This window comes from Podarcis bocagei, assembly GCF_964188305.1.
Source record: "Podarcis bocagei genome assembly, chromosome: 7".
Taxonomy (NCBI): Eukaryota; Metazoa; Chordata; class Lepidosauria; order Squamata; family Lacertidae; genus Podarcis; species Podarcis bocagei.
The window spans coordinates 67,165,795-67,178,973 of record NC_138132.1 but is presented as its reverse complement, the minus strand read 5'-3'; the positions used below and the strand labels follow the sequence as shown (position 1 = coordinate 67,178,973).

The 13,179-nt window shown below is 45.9% G+C and overlaps 1 protein-coding gene across 3 annotated transcripts in view; it reads right to left on the bottom strand.

Annotated features, from left to right (window-relative positions):
* The window catches only part of CAMTA1 (calmodulin binding transcription activator 1), a 724,786-nt gene extending 717,364 nt beyond the window's left edge, over nt 1–7,422 (bottom strand). For all 3 annotated transcript variants that reach the window (XM_081201361.1, XM_081201360.1, XM_081201362.1), the window contains exon 1: nt 7,138–7,422. In XM_081201361.1, the coding sequence (XP_081057487.1) occupies nt 7,138–7,162 (25 nt within the window). In that variant the 5' untranslated portion in view covers nt 7,163–7,422. The remainder of the gene's footprint in view (nt 1–7,137) is intronic.
* Nucleotides 7,423–13,179: the final 5,757 nt, after the last annotated feature.

Sequence of the window (13,179 nt, the reverse complement as noted above, 5' to 3'; positions counted from 1 at the left end):
AACAGTTCTTCAACAGCAGCAGCCGCCGTCATGCAGTACATTTTACAAGCAAGAGAATCAAAGTAGATGGCCACAGGAAATGCCCTTCAAAGTCCAAACTCCAACATGAGCAAGACCTTTGGACAGAGAGGTTTTTTTACACAAAAAACAACAACAACATGCTTTTCTTTAAAACCAGATCATAACATGTCTATGTTGTGCAAGAGACATCATCAGATGCCGTTCCAATCCCCAACCCTCTGAAGATTAAGTTTTATAACTGCCAGTCCTAAACTATAGGCACAGGCTACATTTTCCCTTAGCTTTAACACTCCACAAAGGTCTTCATTTTTCAAATTAAATGCTCGATTTTACCAAGAAGCAGCTCAGCAAGAAGCTATTTCAAATCTATACAATAGAGAATCCACTTAGCACAGCTATCTGCGTTCACCTGTTAACTAATCTGTTCATGGTCCCCCCCAACCCCATTCTATGCCTTGCTATAAATATTCACTTGAATACTTAACACTTCAAAATCCACACACACTTTTTTGACTCCAGAAATGTGGCTGGCAGTTTGTGAAATGAGTTTTAAATGCTGAATTATCTGCCCTGGTGGAGACGACTGCTTCTCCATGCTTGTGTTCTGGTAACATTATCGCCCCCAGGAAGTACATCATCACCCCAAGTGAGCCACCAGGCCATACAGTACAACACTCTGGATAGAAATACTAAGGGGTGAAAACAATTTAACAACCAAACTTTCAAACCATTCTCGCAACAGGGGCAAGACTCTTGTACTACAAGAACATCCCTTAAACCCTCCACTGAGAATGACACCCTTCCCTTGTCATTTATTCCCCCTGTTGCAGGTGGCAGAGAACAGTTAAGAGGCAGCCACCCTTCAATACAAATGGATAAACATGACTTCCTTCTTAGCACCAGCGCTTTCCACTTCATCCATGGTGCCTTAGGGAGTGCATCAATGGCTTACAAAATACAGTCACATTCTCAGACCTGAGAATGGTCAGCCCACTTGATTTCACACGCAGTTAAGTCCAGAGATTATTAAACATTAAGTTTTATAAGTTAACCGGAACAGCATCTCCAATTATAAACCACTAGTGAAATACTTGTCTTTGTACAATCATTAAAGGAGAGAAATGGCTCCCTTTATACTTTTGACAGAGGTTAAGTATCATGTGATTAAGCAAAGCAAAAAAGAATTTTTGCCATTTCCCCTCCTCCAAGAAAGAGAGAAAGGCCACCCACAGGCCAGCTCACTAAAATTACAATAAATATTTACTAAGTGGAAAACATGTTAATGTCAGGATGTCTAGAACAATCTGAGCTACTGTAAAGGACAGTGTAACCCATTTTAAAATTATGTAATAATTTACAGACAAGGTAAACACAAAGTAATGAAGGTAAAATGTTCTTTTTGGGTGGGGATCAAGCAGTTTGGAATATGGCAATCTCAGAGAGCTCGCAGGAGTTTGATGATGAGCAAGAGTTTTCGGAATGTTAATTTAAATGCCAGCATTCACATCTACTATCGACAAGGACCAAGAATGTAGTTGAGGAAGGGCAATACATAAAGAGACATTTTTAAACACTAATGCATGAATATCACATGACAACACTACTATCACATGGCATGGCAAGACTACATGACACCTTCCTGCTTAAACAGGGTGCAAGTCAAGGCTTACAGCAGACCTTCTGCAGCAGAGAAACAAGTGACCTTGCAGGTTAATCGTCTCAACACACTAACAGCTGTTGCAGTCCCCAAAGAACTAGACTTCCTGAACATTGTACAAGAATGAAGCTTTAAGCACTATTCAAGCAACTTTATGGCTTATAACTACTAGCCCACATGAAATTCATTCACCTCAAGTAATGCCTGTACCAAAACAGGACATCAACAACCTTTTACGTGAGGAAAATGCTTATTCGCATCTTAGAAGGCAAAGCCAGCATCTTCCTCTCCATTTACTTACCCACGCAAGCTCGATTATCCCGAAACTTCCACGGCACACAGCAAATGGACGTGCAGAAGCCATGAATTTGGGAGCTCAAGTCAGTGATTTTGTGAATGGGGGAAAGATGTGGGTAATTGTATAACTACAGTACACGTTTAGCTGAATATGTGCAGTTGCAAATGAGGTATTTTAAAGCACAAGAGTTATAAAACTGGTGGAAGATTTTGAATGGCATCCTTTGACCTACTATGTTAACAAAAGACTCTTCACCTTCTCTATTAAGGCAAACACATATTAACATCCCATTCTATACTGTTTCAGCAGCATCTCCATAAGGAACGAGAACATGTGCCATTTCACTCCCTCAGACCTCCAAAGTCCATTCCAGCATGTAGGGCCCCAAGTACCCAGCCACAACAGTTTGACTGGGTACAAGTCCTCTGTGACATTTGATACCACTACCGACTGAAAACCCATTGACTACATCTAGAGATTTCAAGCTGCTTTCCAGCCCTGCTAGCACTGTACAAATAAAGGTGATGTTGCATGTTTCTGACAAAGTTATGCAAATGAATGAAAGCCTTGAACAAAAAGGAAACAATTCACATATGGTTTATTTTTTTGCTGTTTGGAACCTGCTTTTTAATCTCAAGAGTAAACATCCCCTACTTGTCATATCCGTATGGTTATAAGGTTTGGGCACAGCTTCCCACCTCACCTCATGCCACCTTAGTACTTTTGAAGTTCTAAATGCAATATGTAAAACAACAACTTTGATTGCAACCGAAGCCTTGGCAAGTGTACGCAGGTATGACTACAGAAGCACAGAAAAGAACATTTAACCATCCAGCATTACACAGCCTATATAAAGACAGGGCATGTTTAACCCTTGAAAACCTTTACTTGCAAAAAAAAAAAATTAATATCTCACAGAGTTAGCATTCATATATACCAGCCCAATGTGTATATTTAAAATGTTCTTAAAGGGATCAGCCAATACACTACAAATTTCTTTGACAGTACATCACTACCCCCTTGTGGCTATGCAATAAAAGCCTCGTGTTCCGATTTTCAAAACCGTATTCTCTTCATGCAACTTCACCAAAAAGTTACAGGCTTTACCTCTTCCCGTCACATGTCATATTTTTTTACCTATTAAGCTTTAATTAATTCCAAGACCAAGGTGACATCTCAATAAGACTTTTGTACATCACACAAAAGGTTCAAACACTTGTGGAGAATTCATTAACAAAATCAATTTTATTTTAATATAAAATTTATTGCTTTAAAATGATGTAAACAACAAACAATTTGATCCCTCATTTTATCCCTGGCTAGAGTCCTTGATTACTACTGCCACCACTTCAATTACTACACCACTCCCATTGTGCAGTAATGTTTAAAGCATGGACATGCACCATACCAACTTTATTTTAGTTCAGCTAAAAGTTTTAGCTCTCGATCAAAAAAGAAGTTGAATGCTAATTTGTAATACATAAAATGAGCCACCTGAGATTGATTCGTAGCAACTCAGATACCATATCCCAATCACAGGTGGGGGTTTTTCCATTCTCATTTTTAGACTACTTTGAATATTAGGCCTTTGACACCAGTATCTCACCTGCACCAACATGCCCCAAAGCAAACTCTAAACCCACTGACTCAAAACAAGGGAAACTCCTCTGCTTACTGGACATTCCAAATATTTTGTGGGACCAAAATAATTCTAACCTACACCATGAAAATGGCATGCACATGGATTATTGCCTAAATATTTTAACAGACAGGCACACAAGGACATATGCTAGGAAGATATGCATTGAGCAATTCCTTCTGATGGAGATATGTAGACACAAGTTATGCACATTTACATATTCGAAGCATTAGAACAGATTGATTGATTTGCACAAGAAAAAAGTACACACATCACACATGTGAACAGCCCTGGGATCTTCAGCTGAAGCCCAGTATACAAATTTAATAAACAACAACAGGATGGAAGGAAAGAAAGAAGGAAGATAATGCCACTAAGGCAAGATACTGTACTACTGGAAAAGAATGTTTGATAACATCACACATTGGGTATGTTTATTGAGTGGGCATATTATTATGAATGGCAATTCCCACATCTCAAACTGCCTTACAGTGAGCCACAGCCCACTGGTCCATCTAGCTCAATATGATCTACACCATTTCCAACTGACAAGGGCTCTCCAAGGTCTCCAGCAGACAGAGGTTTTCCCCAAAGCTTCTTACTTAAGATTTTTTAACCAGAGATGCCTGCTGCAAAGCATGTGCTTTACTAATGAGCTAGTACTACTCCATAGTAGATGATTACCCATTTTGAAAAGTCACACCTAGAATGCCTAGCCCCTTTCCCTAAGAAACACTGGTACAGTAGGGTGCATGTGCCCCAGCTTTCACTTTGCATGGGCCACTGTGGTTGTCTGTCCTATAATGCACACACACTGGCAGGATCGGCCCTTCCCATAATGCAAGGCAAAAATAAAAAAGCTGTAGCTCAGCGATAGAGCACCTGCTTTGCATGTGAAAGGTCCCATGTTTAATCCCTAGCATCTCCAGAGATGGAGAGCCACTGCCAGTCAGTGTAGACAACAGTGAGCTCAATGGATCAAGTGTCTCTTTCAACAGAAGGCAGCTTCCAATGCTCCTAAATGGATAGCACCAACACACCTGCCTACAGGTGAGGGAGGCATATTAAGATTGTTATGGCTCAGCATCAATTAGGCCATATTGCACCTGTGACTGAAGTATATACAGGAGAAACAAAATGGTGCCAAGAGGTGAAGGTGAATTGGAAGCAGTCAATCAACCCCATTAAAAACATGTCCCCTCTCAGATGTCTTACAGCGTGATGCAGAAGAGGTAGTAAACCAAGGGTTGAATAGCCAGCCCATGCCCCACTAGGCCCACAACACAGAGAGGAAGCAACAAGGGGAAGCATCATAAGGAAACAAGCAGATGCGGGTCAATTACAAACCTAAGCATAAAGTTGGGTAAATGCCATCAAATTTATTTACTTCTCTATACGGAGAGGGGGAGACGAATGTCCAGCCACACAGGTGTGCCTGTGCTACCCAGAGATGGCCCGTGGAGCATACATAAGGGTGAAAATGCTATCATGCACACATTTAAATCACAGATATTCATTATTCTATACAAACGGCTGCCTCTCTACTTGTACATGCCAAATACCTACGTGCATGACACTGCTGTAGCCTCCACTTGCACCTCCAAGCAGCAATACCATACCTTCTCCTTGAACAGCAGCAGAGGATAGACTATTTGGAGCAATATGGTAATGCCTCAGCTGCCATGAGATGCAAGGCCCTGTCCTCCACTCAATTTATTCAGTTTCCCACCCACCCCCACCAACAGAAAGGATGACCTGGCCTCCAGCTTACCTTTTAAGGCATGCCCTTGGCTGCCCAGAACATTGCCTCTTTCTCTGGTCCACAACATTGGTGTTTTTTTCACGCACATATTAATCATGCATGTACCACAGCACTTTTCTCTGCCCATGCTAGCTACCAAGGATCAACAGGGTTATATTTTTTAATGTTCCAAGGCCTTGCCCTTGTCAGTGACAACAGCAAACCGGATCCCCACATAAAAAGGCTGGATGTATATATTACCACAGCCCAGCAAAAGAGCTGGCAAAATTATGCCTCTCTTTCCCTACATCTGGAGAAGTCAAACATCCCTTCTTCCCTCCAATTGCACAAATAGCAATGCCTGCTGTGACCTCACTATGGCTCAAACCTTACCCAGCCTTCAGTAAGCAGGCCTGTCCCACCAACACCGTACAGCAGAGTACCTGTGTCCTTGTATGTAATCAGGCATGGATCTTCCAAACTGACAAGTAAATGCCCACTTTCACCTGCATTTGCCATTGGCAGATTACTGTGTGGGTCAGCAATATCCCAACACGAAAAGGCACCAATCCCATGTCGTTTAAATATACGAAAGTGAGGGCAATCGCAACCTTCCAGTGCCAGAGACTGGAGAGAAAAGTGCCAGAGCTCTTTCCCCAGTATGCAAAGAGTGACTTTCACAGACCTTTCCACTGATAAGGAGAACAGGTGGCTCTGTCGCTCCTTTGCCTGGCAAACCCTGGCAGGTGAACCATGTGTTCAAAGGCAGGGCTTGTCCGCCTGCAATCCTCACACAGAGAAAGATGCTGCTTATGCCTTTGGTGTTCACAGGGGTGTATGAGCATGTCACAGCTGCCAGACAGCCACTCTCTTAGCACACAGGACCTTAACCCACCCAACCCTCCCCACTTGGACGTCATCACAGTGCACTGACAGAACTGGCCGGCCAGCCCAAATCGCGGGACATGCCAACTCCAACACGCTCCACGGAGCAGGCAGACGTCACCTCTAGAGGTTTCTTTTTTCTTTTAGGTATTCAGCACCTAAAGGCAAATATTTTTGATTTCTGCCTAAAAGTGCTGCTTCCTACCCCACCCCCAGCCTAACAAACAAGAGGCACAGACGTGTGTATGTGTGTTTTGTGTTCCCACGCCGAACTCTTCTCTTTTTGCGCCCCTCCAGCATTCTTCTTGCAGCTCAAGAAGGACACCCACTCCATCACCATCACCCCAGGGACAAACCCCCCGCTCGCCTAGGGAAGACCCCCCGATTCTCTCTCTTCCCACCCCACCGCCCGCCTCACTTGTCATGCAAGGCAATGAGAGGCGGAATCCTATTCCGAAGGGTCGCCAGGAGCAGAGGCGGGGGAGGGGTTTGCGCGCGCGCGCGCGCCCCCTCTCTCTTCGCCCCCCCTCTCCCATTGGCCGGCCATTCCCCGCCCCCAGGCTGCCCCCTCCGCCGACCCCTCCCCTCAGCAGCGGCAGCAGCTCCTCGAAACTTTCGGGCCGGGAGACCGACCCGAGACGCCGAGCCGAGACACCGCCTCGTTGGGCTGGTTTGGAAGAATTTTGGAGGAAGCGCGCGCGAGGCGGGAGCGGAATTCGAGGGAGGGGGCTGTCCCCCCCTGCGCGCGCGCGCGCGTTCCCGCCTGCGCGCCTCCGCCGCGTGTCCCCTCAGCCCTCCCGGCCACCCTCCCGCCGTCCCCTCCATCAGTCAGTGAAACCAGCCGGGTCTGTCCTGCCGGCGCTTCGGTTCCCTCCCTCCCATCCCTCACAGCTCACCTTCCGGCTTGTTTTCGGCGGCCATTTCCCCTCCGCGCGCCACATCCTCCTCCGCCGCCTCCTCCTCGCGACCGGGATCCAGGCAGGCGCGCGCGCCGCTGCCGTTGCCGCCACCGCCTGCTGCCCCCGCCCCTTCCTCCTGCCGACCTATTTCCGGTTCCGCTCCCTCTCTCTCAGGCCCCCCCACCTCTTTCCCCTGCTGTCGCCGCTGTTGTTACCCCCCTGCCGTCCACCTCCAGCCCCTGCCGCCGTTGTTGCCTGCCTGCCTGCGTCCCCTCGCCGCCGCCGCCGCCTCCGACACCGGGCCAGCCAACCGACCCCCCCCCCAGCCACCGCCTCACAGGCAGTGCGGCGCACCCATTGGGCCTTTCGCGGACTGATGCCTCTCTCCGCCAACCCTCGCTGAGCAGAGGCGAGCCGGAAGGGAGGATGGGCCTGACTGGCACCGGCGCCGGCCTATGGGCGGCTAAGTCGGCGAGTGGGCGGGAGAAGAGGAGGGAGGCGCATCAGAGGCGCTAGTGCGGCCATGATGAAAGGAGCGGGGAGAGGCAGAGGGACTCTCTAGAGTGGGGAGCGTAGCCAATCAGACTCTAGAAAGGTGCTGAGGGGGTTGATGGCAGGTGGTTCAGCCAATAGCCGTGCCAAATGAGGGCGTTAGGATGGATGCGGCGGGGAAAAACCGTGACGCAAATGCGAGGCAGCGAATAGGGCGAGGAAGCGCGACGCCAGAGGGAGGGAGGGAGCCGCGTCCCAAAGGGAGAGAAGGGAGCAGAGAGGGAGAATGAAGGCGGGGGCTGGAATCCGATGAGCGCTCCTATTGGTCAGCTGGCATTGACAGGCAGCCACGCCCCTGCTCGCCTTGTTAACCCTAAACAAAGGCTCTGATTGGCGGAGGCGCAAAAGGGGCACTGTGACCAATGGAGGGGGTGCGGAGCGAATCCGCGGTTCTGCTTGACCAAGGGGTCCTCTCAGTGGCTTACTTCAATGGTTGAAAGTGTCTAGATCTCTGTCCGATTGGAGGATCTCCCTTGGTCCCTGCCATCATTAGCTGTTCTGCTGGGTTCTGGAGGGGCTTGTGTCTGCATGGGTCCTTATTTGCAAAAAGCAAATAAAAAGATCGCTATTAATCCATTAATTAATTAATTAATTAATTATGGTTTGTGTTAATTGCATTATCTGTTTATTACTGTGCCTGTTTTTCTTATTACTGCGCTGATTAATTTCATTGTTGCAATTATATTTTTTTATTGATGCAATTATAATTTTTTATTGTTATAGCAACTATTCCATTTAAAAATGATAATGTTAGGACGGCTGTTAGTATTATCACCATTATAATTGTTGCAAAGATTAATTTAATTTAAAAGCATACATTTAGGACAGAAAGTGGTAGTGGTAATACTGTACAACCATTATTAATTTCAGGAGCCCTCCACCCCGCTGCCAAGCACCTCCTGGTCCTGCAAGCTTTATACTGTACAGGAAACTTTCAAACTAAAGTTTTTGATTTTTTTAACCCAAGTACCTTTTTAGTGACTCAAAACATATTTTAATAGATAAATCTGCCCTATTTATTAAAGTTGCAGCCCTAATATGTTTATATTTTATGCCACAGGAATGGATGCATAGTTGCAACAGATGTTTTTTGGTCTTCTGTACTTCAAAAGCTGGGAAATCATATTCATTGCAACATCCACCTTGCGTAGATAACTCCATAGCTGTAACTTTGCAATATGTGAATAAGTCCTTCTTTTTGTCTTTTCTCATTCAGCTTCATTGCATGAGCCCACTGGATTCTATGGATGAGTGAAAGAAACTTATCTGTATCCCAGGGTTCCCTGCCATTTTCTCCTGTGGTGCTTGTGAAAGGTCTCAGTGAATATCCCCTCCAAAATCCTCCAATTCTCCTGCTCAGTTTGACCTGGCTCAGTCTCTCCTACATTGAACATGCCCACATTTCGTTGCATGCCAGGTGAAATCCAAGGCACACCTCTACAGGTGCATGAGAGGCTGTGACCAGCTTGAGGTCACCCAGGAAACATCATGGCCAAATGGGGAGATATATACATATATATATATACTGCTGAGCCCTGCTGTATCCCCTTGCTCAACATAAACTCTTGTTGCCTCTTGGTTTCCTCTTCTCTCACAGGCTGATTTCCCTCTGCATGGCCAAAGAGGGAGGGAGCGGGAGAACCTGATGTGTAAGAAAGGAAACACTATCCTTACGAGTTTGGAGGGGTCAGTATAGATGATACCATGGGTGCCTTCCAAACCTGCAGTCTTGAAGCTGCCAACACTAGAATGTATAAGAGGAAGCCTGCCAAACCAATTCCTTTGTCAAGGTAATTTAGGCTTTGGCTGGCAAGTTAAGTATGGCAATTGAATATAGCCAAAGAGGTTGCTCAGTTTCTATAGACATAAATGGGTGGGTCTTTTTCACCTCACCTGGTGGGATGCCACCTTATCCTAGAATGGAAAAAAAGAAAAACCCAAGGGGCTGTGCATGAGAATATGTGGGAGAGAGCTGGGCTGATGCTGGAAGAGCCATATTTTGCTCCGTGCTGGATCCAAAGCTGGGTTTGGTGCTTCTTTGGAAACCTAAAAGAAAAGCAAATTCTGCTTTGGCATTAATGCTGTGAGTCCCTCCATCCTCTGCACAGGTTGTGCAAATAAATCCACACATTCTAAAAACACCACGGACTCCACTGACCTTCATTCCAAGGAAACCAAACCCTGGGAAAAACCACTTGGAACCCCTGGAATCTCTCATTCCCCAGAAACTGGGGTGGCACCTAACATTATAAAGCCCCAGTTTGCTCTCCTCACCAGGAAAGTGACTGTGAAAGCAGGGAACCTGGAGCGATACCATCTCCCTGCTGAAGAACCCTGTGTAATACCATAGCTTTCACCTTTATACACAAACAGAAATTTGCCTAATAACGTCTCCATACACTTTATTTCATAAATTTAGGAATAGCTTGGCTAGGCACCAGAGAATACTCTTCATTGCAAAGCTGATGTGATTTTAACAACTTGCTTTCATAACATATTCATGTATTTAGAACCAGCCGTCAGACTCCGGATACTTGGAGTACCTCATTATTAATCTCTTCCTTTTGCTGCCCATCGAAGATTTATTCCTGCTTTGTTTCTAGCGATCTCCTAGCCAGTTTCTAATCCATAACAGATCTTTACCTCTCACCCCATGACTACCTAGTTTTCTTAATAGCCTCTTGTGAGGAACTTTATCAAAGACTTTTGAAAAGTCTAATAAATTTTATCTGCCAGCAGCCCTTTATCCGCTGTGTTGTTGGCTCCCTCAAAGAATCTTATTAGGCTGGAGAGGCAAAGCTTTTCCCATTGCAGAAGCCCTGCTGCTTTGCCCCTATCATACCATGCCATCTTTAATTATTTTTTGCAGCTAATTTACCTGGTTCTAAAGTCAGGCTTACTGGTCTGCCATTCCCAAGATTACCCTCAGGCCTTTTTCAAACAGATCGGCAAAACCCTGGCTACACTCCAGGACGAGAACTGATTTTAATGATAGATTAACTTTCTACTTTTTTCCCCTTCAAGCCGCACAGCTGTTTAATTCTTAAAATCTTGCTGAATTCTTGAATGCATACAATCTAGCGCAGGTGATTAATTGCAGTTTACTGTATTAATTTGTTCTACAGCCTCCTCTTTGACATCTTAGTTTCTAATAGGGCTAAAAAAAATTAAAAGAATAGGGAAGCTGGTCATGTCTCTTGTGAGGAAGCAAATTTTAATCTCTTTGCCATTCCTGCTTTGTCTGAATCTCTTTGCTGGGGAAGTTGAGAAGGCTGGGGAATCTATTTAATCATGAAACTTCTGTTTCAAAGCTTTCAAAGTTCATGGTGCTCAATGTCTCTTGTATTAAGGGGCATCTTTAACTGGGGTTCCCTGAAAGATCACTAATGATAGACCAGCTGACAAAAGTCCAGCTGTTCTGCCATGATGGCTTTACGCCTCCAGTGCAGGACATGGAAGTTCCTGCTGAGTTCCTTACCCTTGTAGCAGGAACCCCCCCACCCCAATCATTCTGTTTGTACAAACTTCACACACACTCACACTCACACACTACATACGCCACATTTCTGTTATAAATTCATAGAAAATCAACCATACATCGGATTTGCACTGTTCCATTTTTCCATTTTTATTTTACTCCATATGACAAGGACTATCAAAGGGGGGTGGCTTGGTTCTGGTCAGCCATAATCCCTTCACCATCCCAGCACATCCACAGGAGCCCTGCCCAGTTGCTATGTCAACCCTGATGATCCCAGACAGAAGACAATCAGGATCACAAAGAACTTGCATATGGGAGTGGATTCAGCATGGACTGAAACAAAGGACAATGATCAGATCTTCCCTCTGGGGGCAGGAAACTGCAAACTCCCCTTTGTCTCCTGGAAGTGACTCATGGGCAGGGGGAAAGGAAGAACCATCCAGGTGACAGGACACTCAGGTTACCACCACAACTCCTCCCTCAACCCCTCCTTTCTGTAATATATGCATGATGTTTCTGGGGGTGGGCTTGACCTAGAGGATGGGAATTTCAAAAGTTTTTATAAGGTCTTGCACACCATCTTTCTGGTTCTTTCCTCTCTCCTGCAAGTGAGGGGAACACCCTGTTGCAACAGTTCAATAAAGGCCAAGCCTACAGGCTGCTGTTTTGCTCCAAGTTATCCTGGTTGGTGTCTTTGTTTTTGTCCAAGGGAGCCCTCGGATTTTTCCGTTAACACCCTCCAAGTGTCCCGATTTTCCAGGGCCACCCTAATTTTACAGAAGCTGTAAAGTTTTTTATTTGATCCCAGAAGGACCCGCTTTTCCTTAGGACGTCCCTGTTTCCACTGGAGAAATGTTGGAAGGTATGGAGTTCTGTGACCCCTGAGCCAAGGAGATAAGTAACTATACAACCCTTAGAAGACATCTGAAGGCAGCCCTATATAGTTTTATTATGTTTTTATATGTGTTGGAAACCACCCAGGTTGTTATTATTATTATTATTATTATCATCATTATGGAATAGGACGTCCCTATTTTCTTTAAAGAAATGTTGGAGGGTATGGAGTTCTTCTGGGGCACATTCTGTTCAGAGAGGGTCATGGTGAAGTCAACACCTCACCTGAAGAGGTTGTGTGTGCCTAGATCATGGGTAGGCAACCTAAGGCCCGTGGGCCGGATGCGGACCAGTCGCCTTCTCAATCTGGCCCACGGACAGTCCAGGAATCAGTGTGTTTTTACATGAGTAGAATGTGTGCTTTTATTTAAAATGCACCTCTGTGTTATTTGTGGGGCATAGGAATTCGTTCATTTTCCCCAAAAACAATATAGTCCAGCCCACCACATGGTCTGAGGGACGGTGGACCAGCCCATGGCTGAAAAAGGTTGCTGACCCCTGGCCTAGATGAACAACACTTCCCAGAATCCCAAGCATGTACATGTGCCACGTCTTGCCATGGTCCTTCTCCTCTGCCTAAGGCTGAACCATCCAACTGGGAGCATGTGAGACCTCAAAAGAATGTAAGAAGAGACCTGTTGGACCAAAGACCCATTTGGCCCCACCCTCCTTTTCTCACATGGCCAACCAGATGCTTCTTCTGGGAAGAACACAAGCAGAGCCCAAGAGCCCTCTCCCCTCCTGCAGTTTCCAGCAGCTGGCACTCAGGACCATTACAGCCTCTGACCATGGAGATGCAGCACAGACATCATGGCTAGCAGCCGTCAACAGCCCTCTCCTCCATGAATTAGTCCAGTCCTCTTTAAAAGCCATCCAAGTTGGTGGCCATCACTGCCACCTGTGGGAGCGTGCAGTGTTGGAGGATTGGGTATGCCCCATCATCTACCCCTCCTCTTTTGGGTATTCCGTTAAAGGAATCCGGTGGTCATGGATCCTGTCCAATGCCCTGCTGGTGGCTAGGGCCATGGCACGACCTCCAGTGACATCATGGGGAGCTTCCAGTTGTATTTGCATCAACAAGCTCCTCCCATTGGTTGTTGACCCTGATATGA